Raw genomic sequence first — 17,120 nt, forward strand, 5'->3', positions numbered from 1 at the left:
TCTAAATTTTACTTAAACGTTGTTTTTGTTAAGAGTTTTTTTTTTGTTTGTTTTCATTTGTTTGTTATATTTAAATTATTTTTGTTTAAATGATTTTCATAAATTTCATCTAAATTTTGTTTTAAAGGCTTTATTTTATAAATTATTTTTTTTTTGTTATTTTATTACTTTACTTAAACGCAGTGCTTCTGTTTAATTTAATTTCTTCAAAAAATAACGGACAATTTATTTAAGTTTGGTTTACAAAATATATTGGTTAAACAGCATTTGTTTTTGGTTATTAAAAGAGAGTGAGAGAGAGAGAGAGAAAGAGCACATATTTAAGCAGCAGTTGTTGTTGTTATATTATGTTTTGTTTATTAGAGATTTCTTCTATGTAGGTATTAGTGTAGTAGATAAGTTAAAAGTTCCGTTTTTATTTTACTAATAAGCAGGTGAGTTAGGGAGAGAGCTGATTTTGTTAAGAGAGCCAATCATAATAACGGTTTGTTAAAGTTGTATATTAAAATAAATAAGTAGGAGAGTTGTTTGTATTTGTATTTTGCCTATGGTAGAGTAACATAACTGTTTCCGGTTTCCGGTTTCTGTTTTTTTTTCTTTGTTTGTATATAAGTAGTTAAAGTTGTAGTTGTGGTGGTGGTGGTGGTAGTAGTTGTATTTTGTAAGATGCATAAGGTTAGCCAGCTTTTTGGTTTCGTTTTGTTTTTAAGAGATTAAGTTAAGTATTACTAAACGTAGTTTTTGTTTTAAGATTTGTTACTATTTAAACTTTTGTTAATTTATAATAATGCAGTTATTATAATTATATTGGTTGTTGTTTGGTTTTGTTTTGTTTTGGGGGTTAAATATCCAGTTGTTATTATGTTAAGATAAAAGTTGAAATTTTAAATATATATGTATATATACGTTATCCAATAATAAGTATTTTTGTTGTAGTAGTGCTGTTGTTGTTGTTAATGGTTTTTACTTTATTTGTTCTGTATATAGATATATACTTGGTTATATACATATGCTATACATGTATGTCTATATATACAATATATATATATAGATTTGTTTTGTATATATATATATATAATATTTGTTTATGTTTTGTATAGACTATTGTATATGTATATATATATATATATATATCTTTTGTCGGTTTATGTAAAGTGTTTTTTATTTGTTATATATATGTAGCCTTATTTGGTTTTCATGCAATTCAGCAGTTTTACTTCCATATTTTTATATATATATGTATATCTCTCTTTGTGTATATATATATAATCCGCTATTTTATTTTTTCATATTATTTATTATTGTTGTTTAAAGTTCTTTGTTATTATTATTATTATTTTTATTATTAGAAATTATTTATTTTGTTTTTATTATTATTATTTTAATATTTTATTTTTAATTTGTTTCTTCTCTTTATTATTATATTTTGTTATTAATATAAATTATATTATTGTTATTATTATATTATTTTTTTATATTATATATATATTATGTTGACATATCACTGCATAACGCATTTTCCCTCTATTTGGGTTTTTAGCTCATTTACTTGCGTTTCTATTTGATTTTTCAGTTCTGTAAAAAGAAATTGAGTAATGGAAACAGCAATAAATAAGCACATCTTATGATAGTTGTAGTATGTTTAGAATATAATACAAACAATAATAAGAATAGTACTATAATGTATATAATATTTGTTTTTTTTTTGTTTTCAATATTTTTCATATTTGCAACATTCACACAAACACAATAATAGCTATTGTGTTGTGTTATCATTACAGTTTCTGTTTTTAAATTAAATATTTTTTATTTGGTTTATTAATATTATTAATAATAATGCATATTATTTGTTTAATATTAATAGAAATTTTGTTTAGAATTCATTTTATTTAGCATACTTTGCGAAGGTTCAGTAGACCTTTTCTAACAAAAATATACAAATCAACATTTACTAACAACAAAAAAGGCGGGTGATGGGTAAGTGATTGGAATTAGTGTGAGGAAGGTTAAAATTTTTTTTTTTTTTAATTTAATTTTTTTGTTTAAATGTTACTATATATTAAATCCATTTGTTCAAGTAAATTTTAAATATAAATTCTCTATAGAAGTTTTCCAAAAATTTAAACAATTTTAATACTTATTAATAGTTAACCTGTAATTGTAGAAAATATTTTAATAAAAATCAGTAACATCATTGCGTATGATTTATTTTTATTTTTGTATTAAATATCGCTCATTCGCATAGTACTAATTCAGGAATTAAGAATTATTTATAAGAAGTACAACATCTACATTTAAACAAAAAAAAAATTAAATAAATAAATTTATTCACAATGAAAATTTTAATGTATTAAAAGTTTATAGAAGAAGATTTCCATTAAAAATTTAATAAATATTTCATTATGAAAGAATAGCTAAGTGTTTATATTATTTCTACTATGAAAATACTATAAATTTTTTTGATGGACGACTAAAAATTTACGAAATTTTTGGATGGAAATTGGTTAGATAACAAGTGACTGCTGATAATCTAGGATTTATGACATAATTATTCATCTATATTCCGAATACGTATAAAATAATTTGTTTGAAAAGTGTCCCTTCATGTTTAGTTTGATATTTTCCTACCTATTCAATGATCACATAATTCATTAATTAAGCTAATATTCGTTTTTTATATACAGAAATATAACCGACTTTGTGAAGAATGTTTAACAGCATTACTGGTGCTTGCATTAGGTCCTTTAACATTCCAAAAATTTTAAAATATACAATATTGAATAATTCAGCAAATTGATAAATTTTGGTTATAATAGCGGCACAATTGTGAAGTTTTGTGCAAACAAAATGCTTTAGGATGCTCATGTCAAATTAAAATTTTGCATATTGTTATGAATTTGCATTAGGTCTGTAACGACTGCCTGCAATATTCATCATATTTATAAACAAATCCATTATTAAAAACTTTGTTTAGTCTGGCAACACTAAATTTTTAAACTGCTAACATTAAAATTGAAACCGCTAAAAGCTCTAGAATTCGAAAATTCTAGTTTTGTCCATTAATATCATTCAGGAAGCTACTTGAAGAAAGATCGTGCTGTGTATAAATAGTGGCAGAAGATGCACTCGCAAGTTAGTTTATCATAGGAGCTGTTAGAGTTAACATCAACTGCATTTTTGTACATTATAAAGCGTAATTTAAATGTGCGTATTATTCTGACATAGTGACTATTTAAATAGTTGTTGTGTAAATTTGAATTTTACAAATTTTAAAATACTAAACGGCTTTTATTTGCAATCAAAATAATCCGGTTTATTTAAATGAAATAAACCACCGTTTATAAAAGGTAAAAACGTAACAATATTGAAGCAGTCTATAGCATATTAACTCTGCTAAAAGGTTAGGACCATTTTATCCATATGTAGAATTTTTGATATTCACAATTTAAGAGGAAAATAAATTCTGGTTTTAACTTTAAAGTTCGTGAGTTATTTGGTCGCTTTTCTAGATAGTGATTCTTACTAGATGTTTAACCATATTCAAATTTGATGCATATAATATAAACTATTGTGTATTAATAATTAAAACTAACCTGTCACAAATGGATTTAAATAAATATATTTAATACAAATTTTCATAATTTCCATAGCACAATATTAGATAATTTATAAAAATGTGTGTTATTTACAAAATTAAGTGGAAAAATACTTCTTTTTTTTAAATAAGTAAATACATTAAAATGAGTATAATCTTTTTATTTAAAAATTTTGTGAATTAGTTATTATAAATGTATAAATATTTAATTTTTATATTAAAACAAATACATGAAATAAATAAACTCGAAAAAAAATTTGAAATGATTTGAGGGAAATTAAAATGAGTTTGCTTAATTGAGATAGGGAGGAAAAAAATGTTAGTTAGCCTTTGGAGAAAATTGTTGTAAATGTTTGTTTATTTTTTGTTTAGCAAAATATTTAAATAAAACAAATTTAATGCCAATAGTGATGAGTAAGAGGGAAAAAGCTTGTCTGTGTGTTTAATAGATAGATTTATTTTTATTGTTGGTTAGTTTCTGGCTATAGTTGTTGACGTTATCGTAAATATATATGGTTTTGTTAGTGTTTTTCTTTATTATTTGTTATTAAATGTTATCATTTGATTAGATTTTTGTTTATGTTTGATAAATGTTTATTGGAAAATTAAAGGAAACTAAAGAAATTAAATAAGAAGGGTTTCATAAGTGCAGTGATTTTTTAATAGTTTTTGTGTGTCTAACAAGTTGTGCATATTTGTTTGTAAGTTTTTGTGCAAAATATTAAATTTTAAATAAAAATTTTGCTAAATTAAAGAAAAATTTTTAATTACACAAATATAATTAATATTTTGTATAGAAAGTTTTAAATAATTTGTTATGTACATTCATATATAGCTAAACCACCCAATATAAAAGCTTTTAGTTATTTAACCTTCATAAGGTCTACAAATTTACTAACGTTAACGATCTTCGGTTCAAATTTGACCCAAAAAGAATTTTTGTTTTGCCAATTTTTTTTTTAATCCTTACGCAGTAGTTGTTGACATTCGAAATTAAATAAAAGTCATAAAATTTGACCCGAAGACCTTATGAATGATAAGAAAAACCCAACTTTGGTATTTACCCGGGGAATCCCAGTTTTCATACCAGTAGATATATGTATATTAGTGCTACCAAAGATATATTGTGTAAAATTTGACCCGAAGATCCTATGAAGTTTAAAAAGTAAGTGTGTTATATTGTGCTAAATCTTGTTAACCCATCATCAATATGGGACTATAAAATATTTTTCCTGTTGATGTCCAATCTCATCACGATATTATGAATGTTAAAGTCATTTTCTGAGGGTGAACTTGTAGGGGTTTAAGAACATAATACCCATAATGTACTGTATAATTTCAGTGTACTAAAAACTACAATAATTTGTACAGAATCAGTACTGCCGTTTTATCAATATATTTATGACTGCTCAAACATAATTCCGTTGGTTCATTTGTATGGGGGCTAAGTGAAATCATGGACTGCTATTACCCATCGTGTTTTAATTGGACAGACGGACGGACGGACATAGCTAGATCATTATAGAATTTCAAAAGGACCCGGAATATAAACATATATTTTGTTGGTCTGCGATGAATATTTTGATGTGTAACAAAGTCAATATTCCGGCCTCGTTTTTCTTGGCAGTTATAAAAGTACTAACTGGTTGGTAACAAAATCAGATTGCTTTTAAATCATAAACAAATATTCTGATAAAAACGCTGACTTCTGTGTACTTATATTTAAGGAATTTGAATATTAATATTTTGGCAATATTTTATAATTTGTTTCATTTCATTTAAAGTTGTTTAATAAATCCTTTTATTTGAGCTTTATTAATTTCTGTTGTAAGACCTTATGAAGTATCCCTTCCCAATCCAATTAAAGTAACAATTTTTTAAAGAAAAGCTTTTTTCAATCAATCAGTCAAATTGAATTTTCTTGCAAGCACTCAAATTTATCAGCTTTTGATAAGACCCATTAAATGTAAAGTTTGGTTTTCTTTTTTGGAAAAAACCCAGCAACATTTAATTTAATGTTAATAACTGGTAAGGAGATTTAATTTGTTTTCAAGCCTCTTAGCGCAATAAAAGTAAATAAAAAAAATGGGGGAAAGAAATAAGTGAAAATCTCTTCTGTTTTAATTTGTTGCAGCAAGCATTCAATGTAAAATGAAACCTGCAAATTTTATTTCTGCATAAATTATTTAATTTGTAGCCTTAACTTCCCACCAACTTGTCATATGTATACTATGTTGTGTGACTTATCTTTAGTCTTTGGGTTTTGCGTTTTAACTTTTATACACCCAATTTGCATTAAGGACTCTCATGTTAATTTTTAAAAAAATATATTCAGAGTTTATTTTTTCGTTTCTCAGATTTACTTTATTTTTAATTGAGATTTTCCGGAATTTCTCATTGTACGTTATACAAGAAACTTTTATTTGCCAAACACAATTTTCAATTAAAATAGTTGCCAGAACTTTAAGTAACCAAGCGAACATATTTTACTTTAAGGAATTAAGAAAAATATTGAAATTTTTACCTAAAAATAATGGATAAAAAATATTTGATTTCTTTTATGTAGATAGATTTATATTTTTCATGTAAAAACCAAAAGTTCTTATTTTTTAAATATTTTGTTTTACTGCTTTATGTTTTTTTTTTTTTTTTGTTTGGAAGAAAAAGTGTTAATCATATAATAATTTATATGAGCTCTTAAAGTGGTACATCTTAACGTGTCCTTGTTGAGCTGGAGCATAGTGGAATAAATCATAAAATTTTTGTAAAACACAACTCAAGAACAAATGCAATGCAATTGTTAAAAGTTTCTCTTGTAGTAGTTGAAAAAGTAAGTATGTATAAAAAAAAGGAATTGTGTTACATTTTAAATCTCTTGAAACTCATTAAATTTACATTTTACCTGCAGCTGATTTTATTTTTTTTGTTTTTAAATTTTTTTTGCGTTTATCTGGGGTATGTGTGTATTTTCGTTTTATTCTATGATAAATCTGAAGCTGGTAAAATTTGCATTCATAGAGATAATTTATATGCATGAAAACTCACAGTGGGGTCAATTGCAAAATAATGGGTAATAAATATGGAAGTTATAAGATCGGTTTGGAGATTGGTGTATCACTTGACGGCAGTCGACTTTGTAGTAGAACAAAGTTGAACATTTGTAACTTTTACAAAACTAAATGGATTTTGTATGCCCTTAAATTAGAGGTAGACATCCATTGAAAATATCACAGCATATTACTATTCAGAAAAAGTGAATTCTCATAAATAGGTAATATTTTTCACCTAGCATAGATCACGATCAATATACTGTGGTGGAATCTCAAAGCCCCTAATAGACAACGCCAATACGGTACGATTATGGAACCTAATGAGCAAAATATCGATAGTGTCAAATTAGAGGTCATAAATTCTCATCAATACGTACAGTTCTACAATCAATTTCGTGAGTGGTGCCAGTATGTATCGTCAGTATGTGTCGTTATGTATAAATAGCATTTTGCAATAAAGTCGAGCCACAGACTGGTAAGTAAGAGTTTGAACGTGAAAAAGAAATCAGTATCAAAACAGATTTTAAACAGACTAACATCAAGAGAATGTACGTTCTGAAACGTGATAGTTACGGTTAGATAATGACTTATTTATAAGCAATTTTAAAACGAGCTTTGTTAAGTGTGTCAATCGTTTGGAATATTTTATTATTATCCAATATTTTTCTATCTTGAGAATTCTCTATTTGTAAAGGATGTCAGTGCAATGCCATATAGCACATCGGCCGATAAATAAATAACTATGCCTTTCCTGGAATATACTAACCTTTTCCACACAATTTTCCATGACAGTTCTGCATAAATGCAGAATATCATCCTTCAATGCAGGACTGTTTCTGCTCTTGTTGGCACAAGATTTGAAGGACCCAATGACCAAAAAGAAAGTATGATCAGGATATGTCTCATGCTGTAATTAAATTGTTTCATTGGACATATTGTATGTAGCACCATCTAATTGAAACACATAATGACTTTCAACATCATCTTATTAAGGTAGTGAAAACTATGTTATCATGATGCGATATCGAAAACCAGTAAAAATCAATGCTGCCTCCAGCCCAAAAATGTATGCATTGTTTTTCGACAGGACCAAAAATGTTGACGACTGACAAAGGTGAAAATGGACTTTATCGTTTTGAATTGTTGTTAGTGGTCAATTAAAGTATGTTTCTTTATAGGACGTGAACTTTAAATTGAAATTAAACCGAGAAAAATGTTTTTAATATCAATCTAATTGGCTTTATTAATTACAAAATTTTATGGCACAAATATTTAAATCGGATATCGACCATATAACCGCAGCGGCTAACAAGTATTTGACACACATCAGACTGCGAAGCACTACTTGAGCACAGAATTGCTTCCAATTGTTTCTGGTGGTCACATGCCCGAAATAACATTTAATAATTAATGCCATAAAATAATGTAGTTAATAAAGCTAAATGTATGAACATTAAAAACGTTTTTCTCTGTTTTCTACCTCTTGAAAAATATCCTTTATTAATATTGTCATAAAAGTTGGAAAGCAAAAATTTATGTTTGTATACATGAAATGGGTTACGAAGCAATTTCGAAAGAAAATATAAATAAAATTGCTGCGATTAATAACCAATGTAAATAAGATCCAACATTTACTTGTCGATTGTAAAATTGGTTTTAAATGCACTGTAGTAATCACTATAACCATAGCTGCCAGATTTGACGATTTATCGTCATTTTGACTATTTTTGGTTTCAAAAATAGCAATTTGTCGATTTTTTTCTCGAAAATTACGATTTTCTGCATTATGAAAATATGGTACTATTTTATGAAATAGTTAAAGAATTTTCTCATTTTGTTGGCGAATATTTATATTTTGAATTTTGTCAATTAAAGTTTTTAGATTTTACATCAATTTTTGTACATAAATTACTGAAATAAAACGGAAAAATTCTAAAGCAACTTTTTTGACAAAATTTATTCAGAATATAATGACATTGAATTGAAGCCGCCAAGCTCGAATTTATGCTTTAATCTCAGGCATTATTAATTTAAGAATGGATCATCTACAGCGTGGTGATATATTTTAATGAAATTATTTTTACAAAGTAATGTCAGAGAGTGTTCTTTCGGGTCATAATAACGATTTAGACATTAAATTCTATTTTATTTGTTTTATTTAAAAAAAACTTCTGAATGAAACCTTATATTATAATTAAATTGAGCTTTGCTTTTTTATTTTAGTGATCTCTTATTTATAAACTTAAATTTTAAGAAATGTTTTTTGATAAATGTGATGTTTTCGTTCACTTTTTAAATGGAAATTTAAAATTCCAAAATTAGAAATCTTGACCTCTTTAATTTTCCGATTTTTTTTTGACGATTTTTTAAATTCGAAATGACAATTTTTTTCTTTTTTATCGGGATATTGACGATTTTTTCCCAAATTCATCTGTCAGCCCTGATTACAACGTCCCCTGTTATCAAAATGCAAAAAGATTTACATACGTTTTTAACAACTATTCTACAATGAATTGCAAGTCATTATGTTTAGTCTTAAAAAGTGTAGACACAATGGAAAAAGATGCTAGGGATAAAATTGTGCCCAGATAACTAGAAAATCCGAATTTGTCGGTTTAAAATATACCCAAAATCTGATTTTCGGCAGATATCGGGTAAAAAATTTTACGTCTCGGCAGCTCGAGGTTGTGCTGCTTTTAAATATGAATACGTAAAATTGAAAAATATTAATTTTGCAGTCAGTCCGCAGCTGCGGTTTGAAGAGTCAAGCTTTTCAGACATGTTTTTAAAGAATTTTCAGAATTATATATAAAAAGAGAGTTTGGAAAAGCGATTGCTGTCATTTATAAGACATCACACATTTGATACAAAGTTTTAGCCAAGTTTTCATTACTCAAATATAACTATGAAGGGGTATAATGAGAATAATATTGATGTTATACCAAAACACATCAATTAAACAAATTCACCAAATCTTCGTCCAATCGAGATATATTGGGCAATTGTTAAACGTAAATTGAAAAAGAGTGCAGGTGCAGTAAATAACCAGATGAGAACAAAGTGGAATAAATATGCTGGAATAATGGTAGAAGTGGAATAAAAGCTGTGCAGCTATTAATGGGAGGCATAAAAAGAAAAGCTAGAAAATTTATTCGCAATAAAGACACTTAAACCTACAGATATATTTTTTTTAAAGCTTAATAAATTATCTTTAATTTCATGTATAAAATATTAACATTGTTTCATTTAAAAGTTATGCTAACTTTAATCCGTAACGATTTTAAGTGACCACTTCTTTAAAACTTTATTGCACAAATGGCGGAAAGTTAAAATGTTGCATTCATTTCAGACCATCATTTAAAACTCAAGCCAAAATTTGGCGATTCTCTGAGAAAATATAGGAAAATCTTTTGCTGACTAGATATTTTTCAAAATTTAAACTATGAAAATTCCATCTTTATATCTTCGTTCTACCAAATAATATTTTATATACACTGTGCTCTCATGTCTGTTTGTTATTTGCATACTTTAACCACATTGTAATGGAGTTACAGTTTTTGGAAATAAAAAAAATTACACAAAACTATTATGACACAGAATATATTTTAGTCATATCTGACAGTAGTTGGTTTTGCCAAAGTAAAAACTTGGCACATATTACTAACTAACTATTAATATATAAAAAAAAGGAAAGTATAAAATGTTTATCTTGCAACAGACTAAGTGTCTACGTTATTTCATTCATTTATATGTTATACTTATGTGTGTCAGGCTAAGTAAGAAAATTTTATGAATAATTGCTACATAGTACTTTTACGTTTGCTGTTTAAATTAAATGTCGTTCATTTATTATGTACAGCCATTAGGAAGACGACAATAATGAAATGTTTGTGACAATAAACCTTTATATTGCATTTGCTCAGATAACATTTTAGTATTTAAAATTGATGCTGTAATTTTAATATAAGCAGGTAAAAATTTGTAGATAAAAGTTATTATTATGACTTATTATGATAGTAACTTAAAAAAAAACAAATTTAAAAGTTACGTTTATTCCAAATAAAATTATTTGTTATTTAAAACATGAAACAGGTGTTGTATTATTGTTATTTAGCATAACGATTTGAGGCTAAAGTTTAAGTGTCTATATTTATTTGATGAAAACGTGAGAAATTTTTGTTCGGGGTAAAAAAAAGTTTTGTTTTGAATTTATTATAATTTGTTTTTTTTTGTGGCTATTTTGTAAAGTATTTTAAATAATCAATGAATATTTTATATCCTGCAACAAGATTTCGAGTGTTTTGTTGGAAAAAATTCAAAAATGTAGTAAGTTGTATGCTGAGATATTCAATGCAAGAAAGTTTTAATTAGAAAATTGAGAAAAAATAAATTATTTATGATCACTGCTTTGAAACAAGTTGGGACCAACTGGAACATCTTTAATATTTGGAAGCCGTAAGTTTTTACACAGAGGGTGTTATTTCTAGGCAACGACAGGTGGCATCACCATTATCCTAGACCAGCTACTGCAGACCAATCATCTGGAACAACAATGGATTAACGAAACTGACACAAGGCAATAATAACAATAGATTGGATCCTTATGGCAACATCATGTATCCGAGGACATGCTAAAACAGACCAATCATGTACTTAGCTGGACCATTTAAACTGATACAAAATGGATCTAATGCCAACATCGTACATGGAGACGCACAATACTCCAATAATTAAGACAGTGCAATATACATGGGAAATACGCGAAAAAACAACTGCTTTGTGAAAGTCAATTGCCCCCAAGTGGGGTAAAGGAGAAAAACATTTTTTTGAATGTACTAACACTCTATATTCATAACCCCCTGGTTATACCTAATAAATTTTTATCATGATAAACTTCAAAATGGTTGTCTAAATAAAAAAATATCAGGTATAGTCTCCATTTATTAGTATAATTGCCTCGTTATGATAAAATTGTTAGTGCTTTTGCTTAGACAACTTTGTCTTGACAACAAATGTCATTTATTGTTATGATGAATGTTTGTCTAGTATAGACTGGAGGTAAAGAAAGCTTAACAAATAAAGAAAAATATGTTGGTAACACCTATAATGTTTTTATTTTATTTTTTCTACGTCTTCACTATTCAATATTGGCTGTCATAAGTAAATTCGTATGCCCGTTGCGTAATCCTATATGTACATTTCTATAAGTAAAGGGATTTTAGCATTATGTCCCCATTGCGAAAAAGTTGTCGCCATGACAGAAATGTACTTTGTTATATTTGTTGAATACACAGACATTTGAGTGAGAACACGTAACAGATTCGTGATAGCAACCGAATTTGTTGCTAATCGAATGTGGTTACAAAACTTTAGAAGAGGTAACAAAAGTTTAGTTGCTACAACCGAAATTCTTCTTTATCAACTGACTTTCTGTTGAAGGAACCGACAAATTTTATGCGTGCAACCGAATCATTCGATTGCCAACAAATTCGGTTGCTATTACGTATCTGTTTTCTCTGTGTTGGTATGATGAAAAATATTACATATCCCTAATCACCGTCTGCTAAAAGAAATCGACTTTACTCTGACGATGTATCATCTCCTATGAATCAGATTTTTGGAAGTTCTTCCGATGAATATGAAAGTGATTTTGAAATGTTAACTTCACTTTATTCACAAGATGTCTTAAGTAACTTAATAAGACACTTTGACCTACTTGACTCAAAGAAAGAAATCATTTAACTAAAGGCACGAAGGCCTAAATATTTCTAAGTCGTGTAAAAGAACTTGTTCTATTTTTTAGCTCAGAAAATTATGTAGTCTTTTGTAATGACATTAACGACCTTTTTATAAAAACCTACAATGAATGAATGAAGATTGTTTATGGACTACTCAAAGCTCAGTTTAAAATGTGCTTTACTAGATATTGATAAGATATTGAGATCGAAGAAACCTTAAACTTTTTAACCCAAGTATTATAAATTGGGTTATTATATTTAATGTAAATTATGTTCATTTGTTGTTAATCTGATTAAAATAAGTGACGAGAAAAAGGTACGTACTAAAATTATTAAATAATTTTAACAAAATCCAACTTGGTACTACAAAAGTTGGTCAAACAATCAAAGGTCTGCCGTCAAACTGATTCCAATATTATTAAACAGTATCGGGAGAACTTGGCCGTTGATAGAAAACTTTCAGGTTGAGGTGATGTTTCCAATAAATAGAAAGTATTTTCAATAGACCTACCAACACATCCGGTAGGAGAGCAGTCAGAGAATAAAAGTAGACTATATGCAAAATCATTTAGACAAGTTTCCTGATATTCTTTGATCACATGGCGAAGAGCAATTATCCGTGCAATTTCTCGAAAAATACACGAAGCATTGAGAAGATAAGTATATTTACATTTAGAATCAGGGTATCGTATATACTTAAAATCAGTTTTTGCGACACCAAAATCATTGTAGACCTGTGTAATAAAAGGTAAACTTTCTACATATTTCAAGTTTTTTTAAATCTTTATTCATAATACGACCTTCTCAAGTGATTAAAAGTGAATAATTTTGCAGCACTCATCTTTCCCAGCATAAACTTTTATCTTCGAGTAAATTGTGTGCAATGTAAAAACTTGTACAAACCCCGCTATCAAGTTGTACATTTAATTTAATTGGCGACCAAATAAAATAAAAGTTTTTCTTTTCAGTTTATAACTAGAACATTTTCTTACAGCTTAAATAAAAGTTTCTTTTCCATTTAGTAAGGAAGAATATAAAAAGCAAAATATTTTCAAATAATAAAGATAAATAATAATAAACAAAAACATTAACAAAGTGTGAAATGAAAAGTATTATAAATAAAAAAAAAAAAAAAAAACATAAATAATAACAAAAAGGTGCTTCAACGACAAACGTGCACATTAATGAGTTTTAATGTAATAATTTATTTAGACAAGCATTAAGAGATGAAATTTTGTGATGAAACATTTATATTATTTTATAGGTTTTTTCATTATTATAGTTTTAGCGTAAGTTTTTAAATTTTTATTACAGGTGTAGTTTTATATCTCAAGTGTAGAACGTAGATTTTGTAGTAGAAGTAGTGAAAAATAGCAATAGAGTAGAAGTTAAAGATGAAGGAGAAGTTTAAAGGATATTTTTCATTAGCTCTACAAATATCAAATGGTAGAATGTCGTCAACGTAACCTTAAGTATACGGATTAGTTTTCAGATTCTTAGATTTTTTCTAGTTTCTTATATATATTAAATATAATTTATTAATAATAATGAAAACAGTTATTGGATATATATATATATCGACTGTGGGTGTTAATAAGTAGTCAATTTCATGGTACAGCAAATTAATTTTTGTATTTGCTTAGTATAAACATTAGCTACTATTTAGGTTTAAGTATTTTTTGTCTTGAGATTTAAATGAAAACTGCTAAACTTTGCGAACTCTAGCGCGTCCTGTTTTTAAACTTAATTACTTTGTAGAAAATATTTGGAAAGGCCAGCATTTCTTCTATTTATGTTTAAAGTTTCAAACTAATGGAATCAGTAGTTAAGAAGTTTTGTTAATAACATTAATTTGGCGTTTAAACTGTTCAAAGAAAAAGCTTAATTTTGAGGCGTATGAGTATTTTTTAATATCAATGAGAAATAAATATTACTTATACTGAAAATTGTAAATTAAAAAATTAAATATTACTCATACGCTAAATATGAAAATTAATATAAGAAATTATTAAAAAAAAAATCTAAGAATCTGTAAATCATATTAAGACTACAACAAGATGATATTACTTTTTAAACGAGGCATGTATGTATATTATTATTTTAAGTTTTAAATTATTTATATTTAATAACATCAATACTAATTGAAAAACATTGTAGGATTTCAATGCTAGTTTTTTTTAAGAAAACTGTCTGCTAAAAACATAAGCTCATAAACATTAGGAAAACCTGCAATGTTTCATTATTAGTATTAATTTTTAAGACTTTGACATATTCTTGTATTATTTGTATTATATTAAAATTATTTATAAACGTGTTAAATCAACGTAGTTGTTAAAGTTGTTAGAGAAGAGCAGAGATAGTAGCAGTTATAATAGTACAAAGTAGTAGGATAGTAATAGTAATAGTAGTAGTTTTATTAGATTTAAAAGTTTTGTTATTAGAAATATAGTTGGTGTTGTTGTTTTTTTTTTTGTTTGCCTTTGTAGAAATGGTGTTGAAAATTCATTAATTTGCGGTTTTATTATTTATACACACACTCACATTCAGCTGTATTGTTTAAATAAATACTAGACATCAAAACTACTTTTCATTTGCATTTACTAAATATATTGTATATATTTAAGAAAAAAAACATTCTGTTGCTTAGAGTTTGATTTTCATTTAAATATTATAATAATAAATATATAAAATATGTGAAAAATATTTTGTTAAAATATAAATGGAAAAAAAGTTACGTAGTATTAGGCTTAAAAAAGAAGTTTATTTTAAAGTTTGTAGTTTATTTTTTTTTTCAAAATTTGTTTAGAGACAAAGAAAAGTTAGTTTTTAGTTAGTAGAAAGAAAGTAGTTTATTTTGTGATTTGTTGTGTTCTGGAAAGATAAATACGAAAAGAGCAAATATGTAGAAAATTTAGTACTTACTTGTAAAATCATCCAGCTCTTCCTGTTCAGCTTCGGCAGCCAATTCTTCAGGTGTTTTCTTTTTTCTCATCAAAGGATTTGGTTCCTCTTGGGGCTGCATTTCTACTACCTCTTCTTTTTTCTTGATGTTATACTGAAAACATAAGAGAGGAGTTTGAATTTTAATAAAGTTTTGTTTTTTCGTACAAACAAGTAAGATTAGTATTTAAGAAATTCATTTATTACCAATAATTGCCCTGTTATGAGTAAAAGTTTAAGTTTGAGGCGTATGAGTATTTTTGAATATTAGTCAAAAACAATTATTGCTCATACCACAAGTTGCACATGCAATAAATTAAATTATATATTATTCACATCATCAAGTCCTAGATAATTTTGTCATTAATGATACTAAATTGTACAAGCAAATCATTTAAAAATTTCTATTGTATTAACGCCACTTCAAAAAGTCGTCGATTATAACTAATTGCGTTAAGAATTTATGAGCAGTAAAAACTAAAATTTCTAAAAAAAAAGGTGGAGACGAAATAAAAAACTGACAGTTTTTACAATACTTTGCCCGCGTACTTCAATGTGTTGATACAGTGTCTTCTAAAATTTAGTTTCAATAAGATAAGCATATGTGTCACGATAAATTTATGTGCCATAAATTTTTTAACATATTAGAATCGGAACACATTTTCTGCCAGGAAATTGACGTAATCGAATTTATTTTGTGAAAAAATTAAATTTTCTAAAATTGTACATAACAATAGTTTATGCAAGTTTTCTCACCGATGACGCGTTGGATCTGGGATTTGATCTCAGGAATTGCTTCTGGTTTATTCGCATAAACCCAAGATTTTACAAAACCTCAAATAAAAAAAATCGCACGTCATTAAATAGCATGACATCTTGGTGGCAAGTTAACATCAGAATATCTTGAGATAATTTTTTCTGGAAATCGTAAAACAATTGTTGTATGCGCGATGTGGCAGGTGTATCGCATGTCATCCTTCCTATTGCGAATGTCTTTCACAATCATTGCAATTTCGACCTCATCTTCAAAAAAGTAAGTCCTAATCACGCTGCCTGACCAAAATCTGCAGCTGCTCCTTGTGGGTGCATTTGTTTCTCATGATTTGCATGAGGATTTTCTGAACCCAAAATTCGACAATTTTATGTATTCACATTGGAGAAGATGACTTTTTTTGAAAAATTGTGATTGACTTCACTTTTCTCCATTACACATTGAAATCATAGTCTGCTGGTTTGAGCTCCTGATTAAACTGAATTTTGTTCACATGAAGGTGGAGGTTTTTTTGCCAAAATACGCTGCGTAGTGTTCCGTGAAATTTTAAGTTGTTGTGAACGATGCCGAATTGATGCTTTTGGGTTTTTGGCGACACTCTCATTTACATCAGCAATATTTTCAAGAGAACTACGTTGATGCTCAGGAGTCATACTGTCCATAACCGATCTAGGTTCTTCAAATTTGTTGCATACTCTTCGAATAGTTGACACATTCGGTGAACTTTCTCGACTCAAAATCCTTTGGATTTTGCTTGCGGTCTTAGCATAGCATTCCAAATGTTTGCAATAAGTTTTCGTAATTATAACTTACTGAAGTTGTGAACTTGAATTCAAACAGATTAATTCATATATATAGATGGAAAATGGGTAAAAACCCAGTTGGTAAATACCCGGTAAGATGGGTAAATTGGGTCAAATCGGGTAAGTACCCAGGTGTTTACTAAAAATGTGGGTAAAAACTACCTTGAAGAATATGTGGAGCAGAAAAACATTGGATGGTTCAAGAGAATGATTTTTTTTATT

General features: G+C 27.3%; 1 protein-coding gene across 6 annotated transcripts in view; it reads right to left on the reverse strand.

Moving 5' to 3' along the window:
* cpx (complexin) overlaps positions 1-17,120 on the reverse strand; it is a 339,534-nt gene that overhangs the window by 12,561 nt on the left and 309,853 nt on the right. For 5 of the 6 annotated variants that reach the window (XM_065515805.1, XM_065515804.1, XM_065515803.1 and 2 more), the window contains 2 exons: positions 15,306-15,438; positions 1,417-1,575 (listed from right to left, as the gene is read on the reverse strand). In XM_065515805.1, the coding sequence (XP_065371877.1) occupies positions 1,502-1,575; positions 15,306-15,438 (207 nt within the window). In that variant the 3' untranslated portion in view covers positions 1,417-1,501. Of the gene's footprint in view, positions 1-1,416; positions 1,576-15,305; positions 15,439-17,120 lie in introns of those variants that run through there. The other variant, XM_065515806.1, reaches the window with a different exon arrangement.

Source organism: Calliphora vicina, chromosome 1 (assembly GCF_958450345.1).
Source record: "Calliphora vicina chromosome 1, idCalVici1.1, whole genome shotgun sequence".
NCBI classification, from domain to species: Eukaryota; Metazoa; Arthropoda; class Insecta; order Diptera; family Calliphoridae; genus Calliphora; species Calliphora vicina.